The following is a 21226-nucleotide window of genomic DNA, read 5'->3' as shown; positions in this document are numbered from 1 at the left end:
GCCACCGTCTCCCGCCCTCGGACTTGGGGATGGGTGTTCTGACTCCAGCCACTGCCCCTCCTCTCTCCCAGGTGCAGCCGCGGCCTCGGCCCCTGTCAACCCCTTCCAGGTGAACCAGCCCCAGCCGCTGACGCTGAACCAGCTGCGGGGGAGCCCAGTCCTGGGGACCAGCTCGTCCTTTGGGCCTAGCCCAGGTGTGGAGTCCATGGCCGTGGCCTCCATGACCTCCACGGCCCCACACCCGGCTCTGGGGGCCAGCGGTTCCTCCCTGACGCCACTGGGCCCCGCCGCGATGAACATGGTGGGCAGCGTGGGCATCCCCCCCTCGGCAGCTCAGGCCACCGGCACAACCAACCCCTTCCTTCTCTAGTGCCCAGGCCTGGGACCCACCACAGAGCGAATGCCCAGAGCCTCTGTGCCTGAGGACGCCGAGCAGGGACTCTCGATTGTGGAATGGTGTCCGAGCGTGGGGGGTGGGTGTTAGGGCTCTCCGGTTCCGGCTTCCTGATAAAAGGGTTGTCTTCACAGCCCCGACACTCAGACCCGAGCCGCGGCAGCTCTGCTAGACGTCAGACGCAGCACGTGGGTCTCCGGGCCTTCCGAGGCTGCCCGCCCCTAGCCCGCTGCGGGGTCGCCTCTCGGGGTCCTGGTCCTGGTCCTGGTCCTGGAGGTTGGCTAGCTCTCTCCGGGGCCTGGGACGAGGAGGCGGGAGTTGTCAGTGTCGCCCTGGCCCTGAGCCTCAGCCTGAGGGCCTCTGGGAGGCCGCCCGGCCCGGGCCTTGGGATGGCCGCCGTGTCTCTGCCCCCCCACCCCCACCCCCAGTGCTGGCGACATCCCAGGCGGTCCCAGGTGTGGACGGAATGAAGCACCGGCTCCATGAGACGCTGACCTTTTCGGGGAAGTGGTTGTGCATATTTTATTTTCCTTTGACTCGTGTGTGAGGTCAAAGTAAACACCACCGCCGTGGAACAACTCTTGAATTAAATCCACTAGAGCAAGCTTTAAACTAATCTGAGCATAACCCTGCCACGTGGCTCTGTGCTTGTATACGTTTGCACATAATTTGTTTAGTACGGTTTCATATTTGAGTTTGCAGAATTATCTAATAGTCTTTTTTTGGCTAATATTTTTATAACGTGGTTCTTATTTAACTGTCTAGTTTTGATAGAATTTACCAGGTCTGGCTGAATTAAGATATTGGCACGTGTCACGTGAGTGGTTTAAACCCTCTATTTATGGTTTTAACTCTAAGAAAATTTAAATAGGAAGAGACAAAAATGCCTTATGAAAAAAAAAAACTAAAGCAAATTCTTATTATAGGGAAAAATACGGGAATTTGATTACACAGAAAAGATGATGTTTATTTAAAAAAAAAAAAACAAAACCCACGACAGCAACAACAAAAAGCCTCCAGTTGCCTTTTCCCTCCTTTTACTCCCTTTTTTGGTGACTCACCAAACGGACTGACCTGCAGCCTTTCGGGTTAGACCCTGAGACAGGCTGCTTCTCTTACTGCTACACCGACATCAGGTTAAAGAAGAATCTAGCGGATAAACGTACCTCCCCGTCTTTACCGGCTAATTCCCCTTCGTAACTGAAGGCACGCACGGGTCAGCAAGCACTTCCGTTCCCAGTGGAAATCTGAAACAGAAGAGGCGTCTTGAGCCTGGTGTGTCCGTGATCTCCTCTGTCTTAATCCGCACTCAGGGTAAGGATGGGGATGGCCTGGAGATGGCGGCGCCGGGGGGGGCGGCGGAGCTTCTGTGCCCACGGCTCCTCGGGGCGGCCGGCCTCCGGGCCGAGACAGGTAAGCGGCCAGGGCCGGCCCTGACGCACCCACCTGCTAACTCCAGACACACACTGCAGACTTAAAAATAATCATCTCTTCTTTTGGAGTGGAAGAAAAGAAAAAGTCATTCTCACAGAGATTTTTAACAAACATGCACTAATATTACCTCCCTCTCCCACCTTCCTCCTTTCCTCGCCCCACCCACCCCTAGAAGAAAAGTATGAATTCATGAAAGAGAAAGACAAGACGTGCTTCTCCCCAGGGAAGGGACACCCCCCCCCACACACACACACCCATCCTGCATCCGGTCAGGTCAGCTTGCCTGTGGGCGTTCCAGTCTTGCTTCCCACTGTGGACTTCTCTGCCCCAACGCCAAGGGCAGCCGACCCCCCTGGTGTTCCTCCGTGCCCCGCCCCCCTCGCCTGTTCCAGGGGAGATGGGACCCGGAGCAGGGCCCAGGCCTGGAGGTGCGCAGGCGGCGTCCGAACGGCCTTCTCCAGCCTCTGCTGTTCCTCATTTTAAAAGCTCACCCGTGCTGCTCCCCACGGCTGTCCCCCGGCCCGAGGAGCCACCGCCCAAGCTCCGGCCATGTCTCCACCAGGGCTGGAGACCTGGGGCTGGACCGCGGGCTCCCGCCTGGTCTGGCCTCTTCCGACCTAGGGGAAGGTGGAGACAGGGTCGGGCCTAGCAGGTCGCTTCCCGGGGGAGGTGCTTTCACTCACATGGTGCGAGTCCAGACCCCTTCACAGGCCAGTAGACCAAACCTGACTACTGGGTCAGTGATCCTTTCACAACAGTCAAGAGCCCTTCCTGACTTGACTTGGAGGCCCCAACATTTAGCCACTGGGCCGCCAAGGCCCCAAGAGACCCACTGCGCCCCCCCACCCCCGGGTCCCAGGCCCGTCCCAGGCGCCTTGTCCCTATTGCCTGCTGCACTGATCACGAGGCCACCGGTCACTGCCACGCGTGTGGTGCACATGCCGTCGTGCTCCCTCCTGACGGGCACTGTGGTAGGGGTGTCACCCAGCCGTTCTCTCAGTCCCAGGGGCCGGTGGCTGGTTTTGAACTTGTGTTGACTCTTGATACTTATTTACTGTACAAATATAATTTATCATTTGTATCATGATGCGGTTTCTGGCTGTGTCTCTCCCTCACCCCCATCCGTACCGGTCTCCCACCGCAGGCAGGCGGGCAGGAACCCGTCCTCGCGCCTGCATGAGCCTCTGCAGCTGCGGGACAGGTGGCCTGCAAGGGCGTCAGTGGGTGCGCCTCCCCACCCGCGGACCGGGGAGCCTGTGGTCAGAGGCGGCGCGGCTGAAGGACAGCCTCCTTTCCGGGCAGGGCTGGAGCAGGTGCTCCGACAGCAGGGGGGATGCGTGGCATAGGCTAGCATGGGGTGGAGAGGGCCGCCTGGGGCGGGCATGTGGCTTCCCTCTTGTGAGGACTCCTCGCTCCAGCCTCTGCTCTGGGGCAGCCTTGGCCTCCTGAAGTCCACTCGGAGCAGGACTCCACAGGGGCCTGGGGAGGGCTTGCCGGAGTCAGAGCAGCAGGGACTGCCACTCCCCGGCCTAGAGACGGCTGCGTGTGTCAGGGTCCTCTAGGTTACGCTGCTTCACGGACCGCTTCTCCGTGGCTTCGCAATACTGGTTTACTTCTCACAGAGCCCACTCCCTCCACGGGCAGCTTGCCGTGGAAGGGAATGAGCGAGCTGAGTGAGGGGGAGCGCAGGCTACCTTGGTGCCCCGGGGGACGGGAAGTGGGTTAGGGTCACACGCGGCTGCTCTCTGTCCCAAATGGCCTTCCGCTCACCAAATACCGATTTCATTCTACACACAGAGCGTATGCCTTGCCCCAAGGAAGGCATCCTGGGGTTGCTTCCAGAATCACAGGTCACACGTGGTGGTCTTGGGCGACAGTGTTTGGGGGCGGTTCATTACACAGCAGCAGATAACAGGCACGCACGTTGATTCTTCCTTGCTGCCTTACCCCATGCTGCTTTCAGCTTCCTGGTAGCTACTGTTGGGGCCCTTGGGGATAATGTGGGAGTGTAACCCCCTTACATCTGATACTTAACCAGGTGGCTGCGTTACTTGTCCCCGCGAGAAGTTTTTACGAGGACTTGAGTGCCGGAGCGTTTTTCCTTCTCTCTTCCCATTTCACTTCTAGACAGTTTCCTTTTCCAAACTTTCGATCCCCCCAAAGTTTTGGATTCTCTGTTTCTGTCATTTCGGCTTGCAAACAGGCCCTTTCTTTCCTGAGCTCACTGCTTTCCTGTGCTAGCTTTCCAAATGCAGCCGACGGCAGCCGACGCGCCCCACGCATCCTGTCGCCCACCCCTGCCTGCCCCTGGAGCTGGCCCACCAGGCAGGGGACCTGCCTCTGCCACGTTAGCACAAGGATCTAGTTCTGTGCTCGCCTAATGGAGCTCTCCTGCCATCCACCCTTTTCTCTGTTCTTCCTGCCTGTCACCCACCTGCTAAGCCAATAGCCCATACGCTTGGTTTTGGTTTGGGTGACAGTGGAAACGCACTCCTGATTTCCAGTTTCCGTGTCAGACTAGAATGCTTTGCAGAAACCTCCCCCAAACTCTCTGTGGCAGAACACGATAAAAGTCGTTCATCAGCTGCCCAGTGGGGATGTTCCTGGCTCCTCCCTTGCCGTGTTCTGTCTTCAGACTGTGGCGTGCAGGTGCCATGGGGAAGGATGGAAGGATGGACCACGGAGTTTTTAAGTGGGTCAGACCTGTAAGTGCAGAACAGCCTTTCAACTCACCTTTCTTTGGCCAGAACTACTCCAGGGACCCACCTGTACACAAGGGGCCCGGGGAATGGCCTTTGGAGCACACAGCGTCCTCACCGCGGAGGACAGAACGGACAGTGGGGAGTGAACTGGGGGCCGCCCTTGCCTGTTGTTCATGTGGGTGGTCCCAGATCTCCCCCCTGCTCCCCGCTTCCCAGGCACAGAGTGCCGTCAGCCTCCCAGGTTTCCAGCCTTGTCCTGCCTTGACCGGGAGAGGCGTGCGGCAGCTTTCCGAGGTGATGGCAGCATTCCAGACCCTGACCGGGCGTCGGGCACGCACTGGCCACAGCTCCACGAGTAGTACACCTGAGATTTATGCATTGCGGTCCACATCTGGGTTCCCTCGAGAGACACAAATGACACCTAGGAACAAATACGACCTCCAGTCATGGACAGGCATGCCAAAACGTACGGCGTCTGCGGTTTATTTGGAAATGCACTAAAGCCAGGCCGGATGGAAGGAGGGATGAGAACCCAAGTATGGGAGGAGGGCACGGGCGGAATCCGGGCGGCTGGCTGATCACGGTGACCTTATTTGCACCTCATAGGGAAATGTCGATGAAAGCGCACGATGGAACAGAACGAGAAGGGGGTGAAGCGCTGTCGGAGGGGCTGGCGGGCCACGCCTAACGCGACAGGGGTCTCTGGGCAGCGAGGGCCCAGAGGCCAGGAAGGACTGCTGGCAGGGGCCCCCAGGAAAGGAACCAGCAGCAGGGGAGGGGCATGCTCGGGTGCCTATCTTGGAGGCAGTACAGTCACTGGTAACAAGACCTGGCGGTGGGATGGGTGGCTGGTGAGGGGCGAGGCCAAGGTCATCGCAGGGGAGGAGGCGGGAAAGGGACGGTGGTGGTGTCCAGAAGGGCGGAGAAGCAGCCCGAGGGCGAGGTGGTCAGGTCTTCGGTGGGTGTCTCGGAAGCTGGGACGGGGGAGGTGGAAATGCTAGTGGGGGTCCGGACGCAAACCTCGTCTCTAGGCCCAAGGTCCACGGGGCAGGGCAGCTGAGGAGGGCTGCGAGGGGCACTGTGGGCTTCAGCCCAGGACCGAGGTGGAGGGAACTTTCCATTCAGAAAAGAGGGTGAGAATCACAGGAATGTTGCTGACGCCAGACCACGAGTTGCAGAGCACACAGGGAGCCGGGGGTGCCCAGAGAGCTGAGACGAGGGGCGGAGCAGGGGCAGCTTGGTGGGGTCGTAGGGCAGGCTCCACCGGCAGCCAGGACAGCGTGCGGGAGCGAGGCCGGTGGTCATGAGGCTGGGCGGCGGGGGCCTTGTGGCTCCCCTTGAATTGGGCTGAGGTGGTGCCGGGTGGCGAGGAGACCGGGCAGGCTACGTGTCCCGTCCCCAGGCGGGGGGCAGGCTGGGAGGGGGACTCCACAGCAGTGCCATGGGGACCTGTGCTGGGAGCTGGGCTGCAGGGGTTCCCTCTCCTCTCCTGCTGGGAGACCAGGAGCTGGAATTCCAGCAACTTCCGGCTCCTGGGAGGATTTCAGCCCCAGCAGGAGTCTGGGCTGCGGGGTTGGGGGCCTCTCCCTGCGACTCCTACAGATCCGATTCTCCCCTCCTTGCACAAGGGCCGGGCGCTCCTGAGCCCCAAAAGCCTCTTCGTCTCCCTCCTGTGTTAGGCAGGAGTGCGTGGAGGTGAAGGCAAGGCCACACAGCCATGAGTGGGGCTGAACCAGAGCTCACATCCCAGGTGGCTGTTGTGGTGTGCCTCTCCGGGCTGCTTCTGTCCCCAGGGACCTGCTGCCAGGGAGTGGGGGGCGGTGCCAAGGGGAGGGGAGGCAGCTCCAGGCCTGGCTTCTGTGAAAAGGTGATGCTTTATTATATAAAAATCTCCCCCGCCTGCCCCCACCCCCAGCCCCTGAGGCTGCACGTCAAGCAGATGGATCCGGGGCCAACTCTCCAGAAGGACAGCCCCGCGTTCTTGGAACGCCGCCTGGCCTGTGCGGCTGCGTGGCCAGATGCCGTGGCCGGGTGGGTGCCTTCACCGGGGGAGGCCCTGGGGCGGGCTGGGCCCTGAGGCACGCTGCGTGTCAGGAGGCCCAGTGTCGTAGCCCAGCTTCCTCATGTCCTTGGTCACCACGTTGAAGAGGAGAGTGACAAAGCCCTGCGAGCGGACGCGGGTCACTGGGGAGAGAAGGGCAGCGTCAGCCAGGCTGCTCGGGGAACGTCTCTGCCCCAGCAGTCTCTCCTGTAAAATGGGAACGACTGGCTGGCCCATGCCCCTCCCTGGGAGGTACGGGGGCTGCACCAGGGACCGACAGACATGGCAGACCCCCCCACTTTCCAACCAGGCCCAGGTGGGAGCCACGCTCTGGGGAGAGACCCGGGGCTGCTCCCGAGGTCCATCTGTGCGCCCGGCAGGCCCCTGGCTTCCACCCTGTTTCCTGGGGAGTCCACTTAGTCCCTCCTGGGCTCCAGCTCGCCTGTGGGGTGGGGGTGGGGTCGAGGGCATCAAGCTTTACCTTCCCGGCCTTCACCCTGAGCCACCACCTTGGGGTCTGTGTACTCGGGCCGCCGTCCCATGAACCAGCTGGGGAGACGGGAGAACGCTGATGAGCGGATCCTCGGCCCGGCTATCCCTGAGCTGAGACAGGGGCTCTCTCCCGGCATCAGAAACCGGCAGCCCTCCTCCAACCCCTGCCCCAGGGCCAGGCCCTGGCAGAACCTTCCCACGCCCCCTCCCTCTGCCGGGGAAAGGGGAGGCTGGGTGCCGCGGGTGGCATCCACGGAGGCCCGGTGGGCTGCCCCCAGGCGTGTGGTGCCCTGTGCCCCACCCCTCCCCAGCCGCACGCCAAGCTTTCCCAACACGATCACCCATGGCTTTGAGGGAGATGTGGGGCTGGGGGCGCAGTGGGAGCCCAAATGGAAATCCCAGAAAGGGGGCAGCAGCTGGGGGCGGGCAGTGTGACCCCCCAGGGAAGGCAGGCCCCGTCCCAGAGTTCGATGTTGGCCCCCTTGGGGTGGGCAGAGGGGCCAAATCCGGGCCCTCCACTTTCCTCTCCATAGTGTGGTATCCAGGACAAGTGACTTCTCATCTCTGACCCTGAGCCCCAGTTCCTCTCAGCCGTCCCCAACAGTACCCAGCTCACAGGGCTCGAGGTGAAACATTCATCCTGTCATTGAGGGTTCTGCTCCCAGGTTCACGTGCTCTAAGGACGGGCTTGCTCCGGGGTGTCGGCCACAATCCTCTAACCCCACAGTCACAGGCGAGGGGTGTGGCCCTCCGCTCCCCCCTCCCCACATGCCCGCTGTCCACCTGCCCCTCCCAGGAGCCCCGCTCTGTAAAGCCCCCCCCCTTCCAGAGGCTGAGAGCAGTGCGGTGACCTGCCCCAGGCCACACACACAGAGGTGTGGGCTGGACGCACAGGGGTGCTGTTCCAGCCCTCCTGCTCCAGGCCCCACAGCCCGAGCCAGGGCAGCGCTCGCCTCCGACACACCCACTCGAGCCTGAAACAATCTAGGTGCACATTCCCGGCCGGTGGGCCAGGCAGATGTGGGCGTCAACCCATCCAGGAGCGCCTCCACCCTGCACTTTGGGGGTCCTGCCCCGGGGAGGCCAGTGATGCAGCCGCGGGACAGGGAAGGACGCCCCTCGGTCTGTCTGTCTGTCGAGGTTCCCGCGTCCCCAGAGCAGGCTCCGCCCTGCCTTCCGCTAAGTGGCTGACCCGGGAGGGCCCCAGCGAAGACACCCTCCCCCACCAGCAGGCCCTCCAGCTCTGCGGGGTCTCCCCTTGCTCCAGGCCACCTGACTCGACTGGTCCCCGGCCCCCGGGTGCCCACTGGGTACTGCCTGGGGGTGGGGCTCCGTCCTAGCTTACACTGGACAAAGCAGTGACTTCCCCCTGCTGTGCAGGCCATGGGGACAGCCAGTAAAGGGCTCCCTGGCTCCCAACCTCAGGAGAGGGAGTGGGGAGGGGGTCTGGGAAGCTAGGGTTCTAGCAAGGGCCGGATGGCAGGCCATTGCCTCTCTGTGCCTCAGTTTCTCCACCTTGCAGGCAGGGGAAGCAGCCACAGAGCCTGGCACACCCCACGTACTCCTACTCAGAGCCCCTGGAGCCTCTGCATTGCTCTCTCCTGAGTTCCACAGGGACGGGCTGTTCAGGGCAAGGGGGAGCAGCCAGGCCCGGGCTGAGGCGGGGAAGGACCCAGCGAGCTGGAGGAAGCAAGTCCGGGGGCACGCAGGCAGCGGGGAGGGCCCGAGGTCGCGGGGCAGGAGAACGCGGGGTCCCGCAGCACCCAAGCTGAAGTTAATCCTGAACGCAGAGATGGGCTCGATGTGTTTCTGAAGGCATGTGTTTCGGAAAACCATCTCGGTCGCTCTGGGAGGGCGAGGTGGGAGGCGCGTCACGGGCTGGGTAATGGCCCCAAAGATCCCAGGTCCTCGTCCCTGGAACTTGCAAATGTGACCTTATTTGGGAAAAAGACCTTTGCACATGTGACTAAAATAAGGATCTTAAACATGGGGGGACTGTCTTGGATTATCTGGGTGGGCCCAAAATGCTGCCACGAGTGTCCTTCTAAGAGAAGTGGAGGGAGAGGTGACACACAGGGGAGGGGGTGACATGTCAGGTCACACACGTGACCACAGAGGCAGAGACTGGAGTGACGGGCCCCGAGCCAAGGAAGGCTGCAGCCACCAGAAGTTGAAAGAGGCCAGAGGCTCCTGGGTGGCACAGCGGTTGGGCGTCTGCCTTCGGCTCAGGGTGTGATCCCGGCGTTGTGGGATCGAGCCCCACATCGATCGGGCTCCTCCACTATGAGCCTGCTTCTTCCTCTCCCGCTCCCCCTGCTTGTGTTCCCTCTCTCACTGGCTGTCTCTCTCTCTCTGTCAAATAAATAAATAAAATCTTTAAAAAAAAAAGAAGTTGGAAGAGGCCAGGAACAGTTTTTCCCCAAGAGCCTGGTGGGGGTGGTGGGGGGGTGGAAGGGAGCAGGGCCCTGCCGGAGCCTTGATCTCAGCCCCCTGATTCTGACTTTGCACTGTGAGACAATACATTTGTGTCATTGAAGCCGCTGAGTCTGTGGTCGTTGGTTACAGCAGCCCCGGGAAGTAATACAGGGCTGAGTGGAGGAGGGCAGGCGGGTGGGCTGAGCAAGGGCTGGCCTCCACGGACGGGGTCCGGGAAGATTTTGATCAACTGCCTTCCATCATCAGACCTTTCCCCAGTGTTGGGACTGCAAGCACACGCCTTGCTGGGTGGAGACCACCCCTGCCCCAAGCTGCTAGCCTCAGGCACCGGCAGAACACCCAGAAACTTCTCCAGCACTGAGACCCTTTCCTCCCAGGGACCTGGCCCTGGGACCCAAGCTTTCCATGGAGCTGTGGGGCACAAAGCGGCACAGACACCCCAGCTAGGACAGCGGCACGGGCTCTAAGCCCTTAACCTTCCCATACCCACTGATGGGCCCAGCCCCCATTTTCGGACAGTCTGCGGGGTGGGTGTTGTCCCCTCTAGCTTACACTGGCCCAGGGCACCTTCCCATCGTGGCGGTCTCCCAGAGGGGCTTCTAGGGGCGGCAGGCACCCAGATTCTCCCCTCCAGGCCTCAGAACTCAGTGAGGCTTCCTCGGCACAGGCCCAACACTGTCCCTCTGCCCTGTAGGGCTCTGGCCAAGCTCGCCCCAAGACTGGCCAGGCCTACTTGTCAGCTGCCACCTGGGTACCCAGGTGGTCCTCCATTTCCACCACCCCCATCCCGGCTGTGAACGGAGGGCCCATTCCTGGTTGACCTGGTGGGAAGCGGTGGTGGCTTGCTGCCAAGCTAAGCGGACCGCAGCATCTCTCCCCAGCCCCGGTGGTCAGCCGGCCAGGGCCTAAGGGTCTAAGCTTGGGTGGATGTGGTCAGGGGCAAGAGGCTCCCTGCCTCCCTGGTGTCTCCCCCACGTTCCCCTTGTCACCACCTACCAACGACACCCCATCCTGGCTGCTCTAAACACATTAAGCCCATGGACCGTGCACTGTTTCCTACACCTGGAACGTTCCTTCCCCAGATCACCCACATGGGCCCTCACCTCTGCTCTAGTTTCCGCTCAGACATCACCTCTTCCAAGAGGCCCCCCACGTGTGAGGCATTTCCAACCTGATAGAAATTGCCCATCGGTGGGGCGCCTGGGTGGCTCAGTTGTTAAGCATCTGCCTTCGGCTCAGGGCGTGATCCCAGCGTTCTGGGATCGAGCCCCACATCAGGCTCCTCCGCTATGAGCCTGCTTCTTCCTCTCCCACTCCCCCTGCTTGTGTTCCCTCTCTCGCTGGCTGTCTCTAGCTCTGTCAAATAAATAAATAAAATCTTTAAAAAAAAAAAAAAAAGAAAGAAATTGCCCATCGGGAGGATGACTACTGTTCTGTGTGGCTCTTACTGCTGTCCCCTCCTGTGTCCTGCCTCTGTAATGTCCTATTACGTCCTGAGCATTTCCCCGTCTGACATGGGCTTTTGCTCTGTTCTGACACAAAGACCACAGAGCATAAAGGAGCACAGCCTTAGGCAGCTGAAACAGCAGCTGAAGGGAGCCCAGAGACCCGCTGACACCCCACAGCCCCCGCTTCCATGGGCCCTGACGACAGAGCAGTTGGGAGACCCGACGAGGTCACCCGGCACAAGTGAGGGGAGGACAGCAACAGCCCGCCCTCCACTCCGACTACTTGGGTCAGAAGCAGGTGCCGGCGGGGACGGGTAGAAAACTCGCCTTGAGGGGCGCCTGGGTGGCACAGCGGTTAAGCGTCTGCCTTCAGCTCAGGGCGTGATCCCGGCGTTGTGGGATCGAGCCCCACATCAGGCTCTTCCGCTGTGAGCCTGCTTCTCCCTCTCCCACTCCCCCTGCTTGTGTTCCCTCTCTCGCTGGCTGTCTCTGTCAAGTAAATAAATAAAACCTTTAAAAAAAAAAAAAGAAAAAGAAAAAGAAAACTCGCCTTGTAAGCCTCTGCAGCTTAGACGTGGATTCCGGAACAAACATGGGGATGGTCCTTTTGTGCCTGAAACACATATTTTCACGGGCAGATGTGCTGGCTAACAGGAAAGTGCGACTTTCCGAGGCTCCCGCGAGCAGGAGCGATCCGGCAGCACCAAGTCCCGGCTGAGGCCAAGCAGGCCGGCTGCCCACGTGCGCTGTGCACACGGCGAGTGAGCGCAGAAAGCAGCCGGAGTCCCCGCGAGTCTTGTTTCTTGTCAAGGCTCAGGAGGGTGCCGGGGTACAGCCCTCACACCTGCGGTCCCGCCTCACACTGGCCCCTCAGAAGCCTTGTCCCCCACATGTCCAAATCCTCCAGGAAGCCCCTGACGATTCCCGAGACCTCACCCCCGCTGCGGCCCCCTGCCCTCGTCCTGCCCTCCGAGCCTGGGGTCCTGCCGCTCACCGCCCCAGCCCCTCCACCCTCTGCACACGCCTCCCCCCACATCTCGCACTCTCTGTCCCGGCATCAATGCGCAGAACATCTGGCCGTTCTTCCGCCCTCTTCTACCTTCTCTAGGCAAACTCCGGTCCTCTGCGCCCAGAACACCCTGTCTATACCTTGTCACCGTGCTTAACAAAAGACAACTGCGTCTCTCCATCTGGGTCTACTCCTCTGGGGGCTCCTGAGGAAGGGCCCACGTGGTCACACATGATGCCAGCAGGGCCGGGCACATGGGGGCATCAGTGAGGGCTCAGGGGACAGAGCGGGGGAGAAACGGAGGAGGGGACTGAGTGTCTGAACTAACCCCAAACTACCTACGAACTCTGTCGCTGGACCCAGCCCGTCGCAGGAGGTCCCAGTGCTCCCTGCCGGAGCCTCTGACACTCCCCTCACCCACCTGCTGTTTGGGTGGCAACCTTGGCCTCACCAATCTGGGCCTCCTCCCAGATATGGGCTCTAGCTTCACCCCCCACCCCCCAACCCCAGCCGCCCAGGCCCCCGGGGACCCCAGTGCCCTCCCAGCCTAGCGGTGAAGTCTGTCCCAGGAAAAGCCCTGTGGGGGGTGCCCTGATCCTAAGTCAGCATGGCCCAGGAAGGGATGGACTGTGGCCCAGGGAGCCGGTCAGAGCCGGAACCTACCTGCCGGGTGAAAAAGGCACGTGCACCGCCCCGTAGCCTCGGACCACATCGTTCCCAAACACGTCTGGTCCATACACACTGAGCACGATCTGTGGCCCTTGGGAAGAACGAGACAAGGGGTCAGCAGGTGGGGTAACTCAGGGGAAGATGCAGGGCAGAGAACAGGAGCGGATGTAGGACCCCCGCCTTCTCCACTAAGGGCTTCTGCCGACCCAGGATCCGGGGAGGCGGGCAGGGACAGGGCGGGGGGTGGGGAGCCCGACCTGACGGCGAGGCCCCCTGCTCAGCCCGGATGCTGGGAGGCCCCGCAGATCCTGTACCTTGACAATACAGGGAGGGCCCCTGAAGGCACTTTTCTCCTCTGTTCAAGGCACAGGGACCCAGCTCGGAAGTGAGCAAAGGGGCCGCTTCTCGGGAGTGTCCTTTCTGGTACAGGTGTTCGGATTCAAGCGTACTGCACGGGCTCACAGGCCACAGGGGCCGGCTTTGGGGTTCTGCAGGGGGGTCAGAGCGAAAGAAAGACCTTCCACGCACTCTCCTTTAAATGATCCCCGATCCCACCTGGTCCCGGTAAACAAGGAGGAACATCGGGTCCTTTCACCGGGGTCAGTACATTCATCCCCGGAATGCAAGGGAGAAATCATGGCCCGGGGTGACAGGTGAGGCGGGGGAGGCCCAGGGAAGCCGTGCTGCCAGGCTGACCTGTGCCCTGTAGGACGGGCCTCAGGCATCAATCACCTCTCCTCCCAGCCTCTCGGGTCCCTCACCTCTAAGACACGGAGAGTAGCGTCTGACGCAGGACGAGGGCTCGGTAAGTGTCAGGGACAGGTCTGGGCCCTTCCCATCACTCCCCCTCTCCCGGACGAAGCCACTCTTCCAACTTGAGGAAAGTATTCCTTGAAAGGCTTTCCCACCAAAGAATGCATCCCAAACTTGGTACTTCGGTTTTACCCATTTTTAAAAAAGATTTTATTTAATTTTGAGAGAGAGCGAGAGAAAGAGCGAGTGAGCAAGCAGGGGGAGGCAGAGGGAGAAGGAGAGACTCCCAAGTAGACTCCACACTGAGCCGAAACCAAGAGTCAGACACTTAACCGACTGAGCCACCCCGGTGCCCCGGTTTTACCCATTTTCTTAAAAAAAAAAAACTTCATACAAATGGAATTATGTCGTCTGTCTCTTGGTATCCAGGTTCTTTCATTCAACATCATGTTTGAGATTCGTTCAAATTGTGTCATGTCAGGGATGTCACTCGTTCTCAGTGCCAGAGAACATTCTAGCTCTGGACAGACCGCGGGGACATGGTTCGCTCCAGTGCCGATGACATGTGGGTAGGTTCTCCTTGGGGGTCCCCAAGCGGCAAGGCTATGAGCTCTCTGCCACTCCCGTCCAAGCTCTTGCCCCACGCACGCACACATCTCTGCTGGGTTCGCGTCCCGGAAGGGAGTCGCACAGGGTAAGCAGACGCTCGGTCTGCAAAGAGAACACAGAGCGCTCTTCCAAAGGGGTCGGATCACCCCCCCACTCCCACCAGTCACTGGAGTTCCCATCACGCCGGGGGTCCTCAGTCTCCCTGGCTGGAGTCCTTCTGCTGCGTGGGCCGTGGGACGGCTCACCGTAGCTTCCCTTTGCGTTTGCCTTCACTGCAGTGTTTCTTAGTAAAATAAAGACCTTGCTCTGCTTCCTGGTCACTCCAACATCCTCCTTTGTTGTTGCTGTTTTTTTAAAGATTTTTTATTTATTTATTTGACAGAGAGAGAAAGAGCACAAGCAGGGGGAGCAGCAGAGGGAGAGGGAGAAGCAGACTCCCCGCCAAGTGGGGAGCCCGACGCGGGGCTCGATCCCAGGACCCTGGGATCATGACCTGAGCCGAAGGCAGACGCTTCACTGAGCCACCCAGGCGCCCCCGATGTCCTCCTTCATGCAGTATCTGCTCAGTCTCCGGCCCCGTTTCTACCAGATGGGGCTTTTCCTTGTTGATGTGCAGTGTGCGTGCGTGTGAATTCCGCGGCCTGTCTTTTCAGCTGTCATACTGTGATATTATTGTAAAGAATGTCTTTTTTAAAAATATCATTTTTGAATCACTTTTTGTGCACGAGAGAATACATATTCTATTTATTTTTATACAAAAAAGCCACTGGTTTCTGCCTATCTCCTAAACAGCATTCATGACGATTTATTATTTCTAGTAACTTATCTGCAGGTTACTTTGCAAATTCTACGCACATAATGTCACCTGTGAAAAACGATAGTTTTGGGGATGCCTGGGTGGCTCGGTTGGTTAAGTGTCTGCCTTCAGCTCAGGTCATGATCCCGGGGTCCTGAGATTGAGCCCCGCGTGGGCTCCCTGCTCCCTGCTTGTACTCTCCCTCTAATAAAAAAATCTTTAAAAAAAGAAAGAAAGAAAGAAAAGAAAAAGGACAGTTTTATTCTTCCTAATTCTTATATCTTTTGTAGTGGCAACAAGGAAATCTTTCACCATTTCACTTAGAAAAGGTGATGTCTGCTCTAAGGTTTTTGTAGAAAGCCTTTATCAAATTAAGAAAGTTTCCTTCTAGGAGCGCCTGGCTGGCTCAGCTCTTGATCTCAGCTTAGGGGTTGTGAGTTCAGGGCCCGCACTGGGTTCCACACAGGGCCTGGAGCCTACTTAAAAAAAAAAAAAGTTTCCTTCTATTCCTGGTTTGCTGTGTTTATCATTAATGGATGTTGAATTTTATCATGGTTTCTACATTTATGGGGATGATCGTGACTTTCCTTCTTTTTAAAGCAGTGAATCACGATGGTGGATTTCAGATATTATATAAGCTTTGTATTCCTGGAATAAACCATTCTTGTTCTTATCCCTTTTACATCCTGCTAGATTTGGCTTATGAATATTTTGTTTGGGAGTTTTTGCAACTGTATTCACGGTCTGGAATGATCCAGAGCTGGGCTGGTCCCACTTCTCCCTTCCTCCCAGGGTGCGGCAAGCACTTCGAGGTCTCCGTTAAAATTGCAGGGGTCTTCCTGATTCTTGCGTCCTTAGCCCAGAGCAGCTGTCAAAACCTCAATCAGCCTCTCGATCACCTCTGCTTGAGTCGGCAAATACTCTTGGGGCGATGTGAGTGGGATCACGTTTCTAGATTTCTATATTCTCCTGGACTGTGGCCTGGCAAGTCTCTAATACTTTGCTAGCTCTCTGATACCTTCGAATAGTTGTGTTTTGTTTTTGCTTTTTAATACTGTATTGGCCTCTATCTCAGCAGCAGGAGACTGGTCCGTAATCTAGTGCCCTGTTCCAGGAAGCCTATGGAAGCATTCTTACTCGTGGATAATGACAAGGAGGACTGCCAGGCAGCCCCTGCTCCAGACCCCCTGTACCCGGCAAGCCTCGGCCCCAAGCCGCATGCGGCACAAAGGCCCAGACTGTGAAATCAGATGGACCTGAAATCCAGTCCATGTTCCGCTGCTAGATAAAAAGCTGAAGGCAAATGATGTTACTTTTTGGCATCGGTTTCCTAATGTGAGAAAAGAAATGGAGAGCAATCCGTCCACCACATAGGATTAGGAAGCTAGGCTGAGCCCACCCGGGGCGAGTATTCACAGCCCCCCTGGAGCCGACCCCGGGGCTTTGCACACAGTAGGCGTTTATTAAGTGAGACTGGATGAGAACTACCAGGCAAGGCAGCCAGGAGACACTGCGAGCAAGGAGGGCTGGGAAGGAGGTCAGAGATGGCAGCGGGAACGGCCCAACCAAGGCTCAGAGGGGCGACTCAGGGGTGTGCCCGGCAGGTGCGGGTGGCACACGACACGTGATGGCAGGCTGAGGGACTGCGGCGGCCCCCGACCCCGGGCTCTGCCCTCCCCGGGCATGGAGCCACCCAAGGCAGCAGGCTGGGGCGCCACCCGATTCGCTCCGAGCTTCCTAAAGCTCAGCCCCACCGCCTGTCCACGAACTGGGGTGGGGGTGGCGGCGGGAAGCCGAGGGAAATGGCCTGGTGGCAAGACAGCACCAAGGGCCGAGGGGACGGGCAGAGAGGAGCTGCGAGCGGATGGCCCTGGGGGCGCCCCCCCCAACCCGGGTGTCCCTGCGGGGCCCCTGCACACTCACAGCCATAGGGGTTGGTGCTCTTAAAGGTGACGTCGATGGGGAAGTTCCACACCAGCGCTTGCCGCACATCCTGGCTCTTGCATGTGATCTGTGAGATGCCCTCCTCCAGGCCCTGCGAGGACGGGGACCGCGACAGCTGGTGCCCGGGCTCCGGCTGCCACCCTCACCACCTCCTGCCCACACACTGACGTGCGCGCGACCCGAGCTCCGAGGGACTGGAGCAGCTCCCAGGCATCTCCAGGTTTCACCTCATCAGGGCTGGCCGACCCGAGCGCGGCCCGGGCACAGGTTCTCACCCCCTCGCCCGGGGAAGAGGCTGCGGCTGGCGGTTTCTGCTTTTGTCACTGCCCCCCCCCCCGGAGGTGCTGCATTGGTGCCCGCACACGTGCCAACTTCTCCATCGGGCACCAACGCCCACTCTACGTCTTCCTCCGCCCACCAACCCATTCGTAGCCCCCCGGCCGGGCTGAGCCCTGGGAACAGGCTGTCCATACTCTCACTCCTTCTCTGCTTTCCTTTCGAGAACCCACTCCAGCCGGACTACAGGCTCCCACTCTACCAAAGTGTGTTTGGCGAGTAGCACCAGTGACCCCGGCGCTGCTGGATCTGTGGACATTTCTCTGTCCTCAGTTTCCCCGACTTGGCCGCAGCCCTGGACACCCTCCCTCTGCGTGGTTTCTGGGACACCGTACGTCTTTGGGGCTTTCCTCCTCACGGCAGGGAGGGGAGCTCGCAGTGTTGCTCTGGCCACTTCCTTTCCAGGCGGTCTGTCCGTGGCTGAGTCCCAAACACGCGTCTCCAGCCTGGTCCTCACGTCCAGCCTCCAGAGCACCACGGCCCTGCCTCGGCTGCCCGCCCTGCACCTCCGCCTGCCTAGCCGGCGGGAACCCCAGCCTGAACACACGCCAGGTGAAGCTCTGGAACATTCTCCCAGACCTGCTCTATCCAATCTTCTCATCGAACGGCAGCTCCGCTCCCAAGCGCCCGGACTGAGAAGCTTGGTGTTATTCTTAACTCCTCTCTCGCATGCCCCACTTCTGTCCAAGAGGAAACCCTGTTTCATAGCTCCATAGGGAGCTATGGAAAACACGAGGTGGGTCACTGTCTCTGTTCCAGACTCTCTGAGGGGGTCCCATGTCACCCTGCGTGAGGCTGCGGTCCTTACTCTGCCTGACAGTGGCCTCCACGGGGCCAGCCCTTCTTCGACCCCCTGCTTCAGCCCCAGCCACGCTCCTGCCTGCTCCTCAAGCGCACAGGCACGCTCCCGCCTCGGGGCCTGTGCGCCTCTGCTCCTTCTGCCTCCAAAGCTCTTGCCACAGACTTCCACGTGGCTCGTCCCCTCACTTCCTTCAGGTCTTGGCCCAAAGTTACCTTCTCAGGGAAGCCCTCCCTGGCCCCCTTACCTAGATTCCAGTTTCTCTCTATCCTCCACACCTCCCTTCCTGACTGTACTTTCTCCTCGGCACTTTTTACTAGAACATACTAGAACGTTAGTACTTATTGTCTGTCTCGCCCCACAAGGATGTGCGTGCCACGGAGACTGAGACTCTCGTCTGACTGTCTGGAGGAGACAGATTGCTCCAAGGCAAGTCTTGCAAGGAGAGCTTCTATTCTGCCTTCTGACTCCCCAGAGTCCTCCCCATGGGCTAGGAGAGGGGCAGAGGGTCTACGGCCCGGCTACGTCCAGGCGGCGCACACATTCCTCTTCACTGCCGCGCCCAAGTTCCCGGGACAGAGTGTGTGAGCGAGCGTGGCTTTGATCGGGGAGCCCGCCGGGGGCTGCACTCCCCACTCCAGCTTTACCAGGAACAAAGTCATGTTTGGAACCCCCTGAACTCGGTGTCTAGCTCTCCATGGGTTCTGAATTGGGAGCAGAAGGTGGACACCTTCAGAAACCACATCAGTCATGGAGGCTGTGAGTGAGGGGGCCCGGAGCCCAGCTTACCGCCGTGGGGGCCCAGTCCTGGCCGTACACAAAGCAGTACTTGCAGTAGAGCTCGTCGTACTCCGGAAACTGTGGGAAGAAACACACACGGCTTCTGTTCACGGGACCTGCGGTGAGGCCGACGCGTTGGCTGGGTAAGGGCAGCCGATAAGGATTCTGAACACCAGGCATCTGGCGTGGGGTCTAAGAAACAGCCAGGGATGAGGACACGGGGTGCAGCAGAGGGGCTGGGGCCCGAGATGTGGGAGTCCAAGGGACAGTCCCAGGCTGCTACCGCCCTTCAGCCTTTGCCCGGGCTCTGGCTTCTGTCTGGCATGCCCTTCCCATTCCTCCATCTGGCAAACTCCTGTTCGTCCTTCAAAACTTACCTTCCAGGGAGCCCGTCCTAACTTCCAGGCTGTTTTAAGCGCCCCCCCCCCAACCCCTATCCTGGCTCTGTCAGCCCCTGGTCCTTCCCTCCACCAGAGCTTTGATGGCTTGTTTATTTCTGTCAACCCCCATTTGACTGTGAACAGGGAACAAGTGTGATGGCGTTTTTGTGTCCCCAGTGCCTGGCACAGGGTGGGCACAGAGGAGATCTAAGGGAATGGTGCCGAAGTGAAAGATGCTATCAGGACATGAAGGATACTCAGGGCTGGAGCTCAAGGCCTGGAGAGAGGGAGAGACCCAGAACTGAGTGGGAGGCGCAGTGAGGCTGGCATGGGTGCTGGCAGTGCAGAGAGAGGTGATCCAGCCCAGCCAGGGGCCCCTAATGGGACAGAAGAGAAGAGGGGATGGCAGTCGTGGACACTAGGCAAGGGGCAGGTGGACAGGGTGGGAGCACAGGGGTACAATCTCGATGAAACAGGAAAGCAAGAGAGACCCAGAGCTTTACCCAAACCATCTCACTTAATCCTCACAATAATACAATAAACACCATCTTCCAACAGCCTGGAAGGGTAATGCAGCAAAGTTCTGGCAGCAGGCACACCCGGGTTCAAATCCCCGCTTTGCCACTCCCTTTGGGCAAGTGTTCCCATCCGTAAAATGGGGATGCTACTAATACCCACTTCACAGGGTTGTTGTGAAGACTGAAAGAGCAGTGCTGGGCGCCAAGTCTGGCACAGAGCGAATTCATGGTGAACATATCTATGTATATATATAAATATGACAAATGGTTCGTATAAAGTGTAGGGGAGGGAGAGTAGCGTCCCCTTCTGTCCGACTGGACAGACCCTCCCTGGATCTTTCCACCAGCACCATCGTTGGATCAGATTCACCAGATCACCTCCACTTTAACCCAAATTCAAGGATCTGAGGGTTCAGAGTGCACAGCGCTTGAGGACCGAGGCCCAGCGTCCCGGTAGCAGTCTCGGCTCCTCCCCCCACACCCGCATTAGGCTCCTGCCCGAGACTCAACGAACTGGACACGATCCGAACCAGCGTGCCCTCGGCACTAGCTCAACCTCTCGAGGTCTGTTTCCACCCGCGCACATCGGGGCTGAGGATTCGCAGCCAAGCCTCTCAAATGCTGGTTCCCCTCCCCCGCCTAACCGAGGGAGACAGAGGCTCCGAGGAACGACGCACCTCTCCGGGGCCACGCAGCAGCCCGGGAGGTCGCGCGATGGGCCCCCGAGGAGACTGGGGGGAGGGCGAGCAAGGTCCACGGCCGCTCACCTGGGCGCTCTCCACCTGCCCGTTGACCATGAGTAGGAAGACGCTAGGACCGGCGGCCGCCATGGCAGCGCTGGGGGCGCCAGGAAACGACCCAGGCTGCGCTCTGGGTTGCTAAGAGGCGCTAGGTTGCCCTGGAAACCGACGGCGTGGCGCGTGGGACATGTTTCTTGGGACGGGACCTTCGCTAAAGCAAGCGTGGGTGCGGCAGTGCGCAGGCGCAGCCAGAGGAGGCCGCTCGGGGCGGGTCCTTGGAGGGCGGGACTCCGAAGCCCCACCCCTCTCCGGGAAAGCCGGGGCTGTCCACACAAGCCGGGCGGAAGCGTGGACCTGTTGTGTGGAGCCTAGCTGCGCCGCGCGATCCGGTTACACAGCCGGGAGTGTGTGTCCTCTCGACCTCGGCCCCGCCCGCCCCGAAGCGCGGAGGCGCTCCCTGACTCAGGCCGGCGGGAAGCCAAGTGATACAGGTGCCCTCCGCCACGAGATGGCGCTGTGGCGCTACCGGGAGGACGGCGGCGGGGGCGGGCGGAGGGGGAGCCTGCGGGGCGCAGGTGGACCGCCACCGCGAGCTGGAGGTAACGCGGGCGAAGGCCACGAGCCACACCAGGGGTGGGGCCGCCCGGGTTCTGGAGAGTCCCCAGCTGGGGCCCAGCAGCTGCCTGCGTCAGGTCAGGGGATGCCCCCTTGGGGCTTTTGAGGCCCCTGCCCCCCCCCCAAAGTTTATTAAACAAATTTGGGAGGGACCTCAGAAAACCTTTGGTCCAAGCCACGGCTCCTTAATGTGAAGGGGGTTACACTGAGGCCCACGGAGGGGCAGTACCTGTCATTGGTCATCCAGCCGTCGGAAGAAAAGTGAGCCAGAACCCAGGGCTTTGCCAGGTTAATGTTCAAATAACAGTTACTTCCTGGCCGCCCCGAGGAG

General features: G+C 59.6%; 2 protein-coding genes across 7 annotated transcripts in view; one reads left to right on the top strand and one right to left on the bottom strand.

Annotated features, from left to right (window-relative positions):
• Positions 1-2915, top strand: part of EPN2 (epsin 2) — a 78447-nt gene extending 75532 nt beyond the window's left edge. For all 5 annotated transcript variants that reach the window (XM_040630128.1, XM_040630126.1, XM_040630129.1 and 2 more), the window contains one exon: positions 72-2915. In XM_040630128.1, the coding sequence (XP_040486062.1) occupies positions 72-370 (299 nt within the window). In that variant the 3' untranslated portion in view covers positions 371-2915. The remainder of the gene's footprint in view (positions 1-71) is intronic.
• A 3473-nt stretch (positions 2916-6388) lies between these two features.
• On the bottom strand, positions 6389-20490 carry B9D1 (B9 domain containing 1). 2 transcript variants are annotated; one of them, XM_040630123.1, is made up of 7 exons: positions 20308-20489; positions 18652-18720; positions 16707-16818; positions 12620-12716; positions 11498-11560; positions 7053-7120; positions 6389-6714 (listed from the first exon to the last, which is right to left on the bottom strand). In XM_040630123.1, exons 1-7 carry the CDS (start codon positions 20368-20370, stop codon positions 6572-6574), a joined length of 615 nt encoding a protein of 204 aa, XP_040486057.1. In that variant the 5' UTR covers positions 20371-20489; the 3' UTR covers positions 6389-6571. The 2 variants fall into 2 exon arrangements, with proteins under 2 accessions (XP_040486057.1, XP_040486058.1); XM_040630124.1 differs by lacking the exon at positions 7053-7120 and having other exon boundaries at positions 20308-20490.
• Between the last annotated feature and the right edge of the window lie 736 nt (positions 20491-21226).

The sequence above is a fragment of the Ursus maritimus genome, unplaced genomic scaffold (genome assembly GCF_017311325.1).
Source record: "Ursus maritimus isolate PB19 unplaced genomic scaffold, ASM1731132v1 scaffold_14, whole genome shotgun sequence".
Lineage (NCBI taxonomy): Eukaryota > Metazoa > Chordata > Mammalia > Carnivora > Ursidae > Ursus > Ursus maritimus.
Note: the sequence above shows the minus strand (reverse complement) of the source record. Positions and strands in the feature narration are given on the sequence as shown.

Excerpts from the sequence above, each read along its gene's own strand:
- B9D1 (XM_040630123.1), bottom strand. The coding sequence starts at position 20,370 with ATGGCGGCCGCCGGTCCTAGCGTCTTCCTACTCATGGTCAACGGGCAG. Across the intron at positions 7,121-11,497 it reads AAGCTGCAGAGGCTTACAAG|CTGGTTCATGGGACGGCGGC; the intron begins GCGAGTTTTCTT and ends CCGTCTCCCCAG. Across the intron at positions 6,715-7,052 it reads TCAGGGTGAAGGCCGGGAAG|TGACCCGCGTCCGCTCGCAG; the intron begins GTAAAGCTTGAT and ends TTCTCTCCCCAG.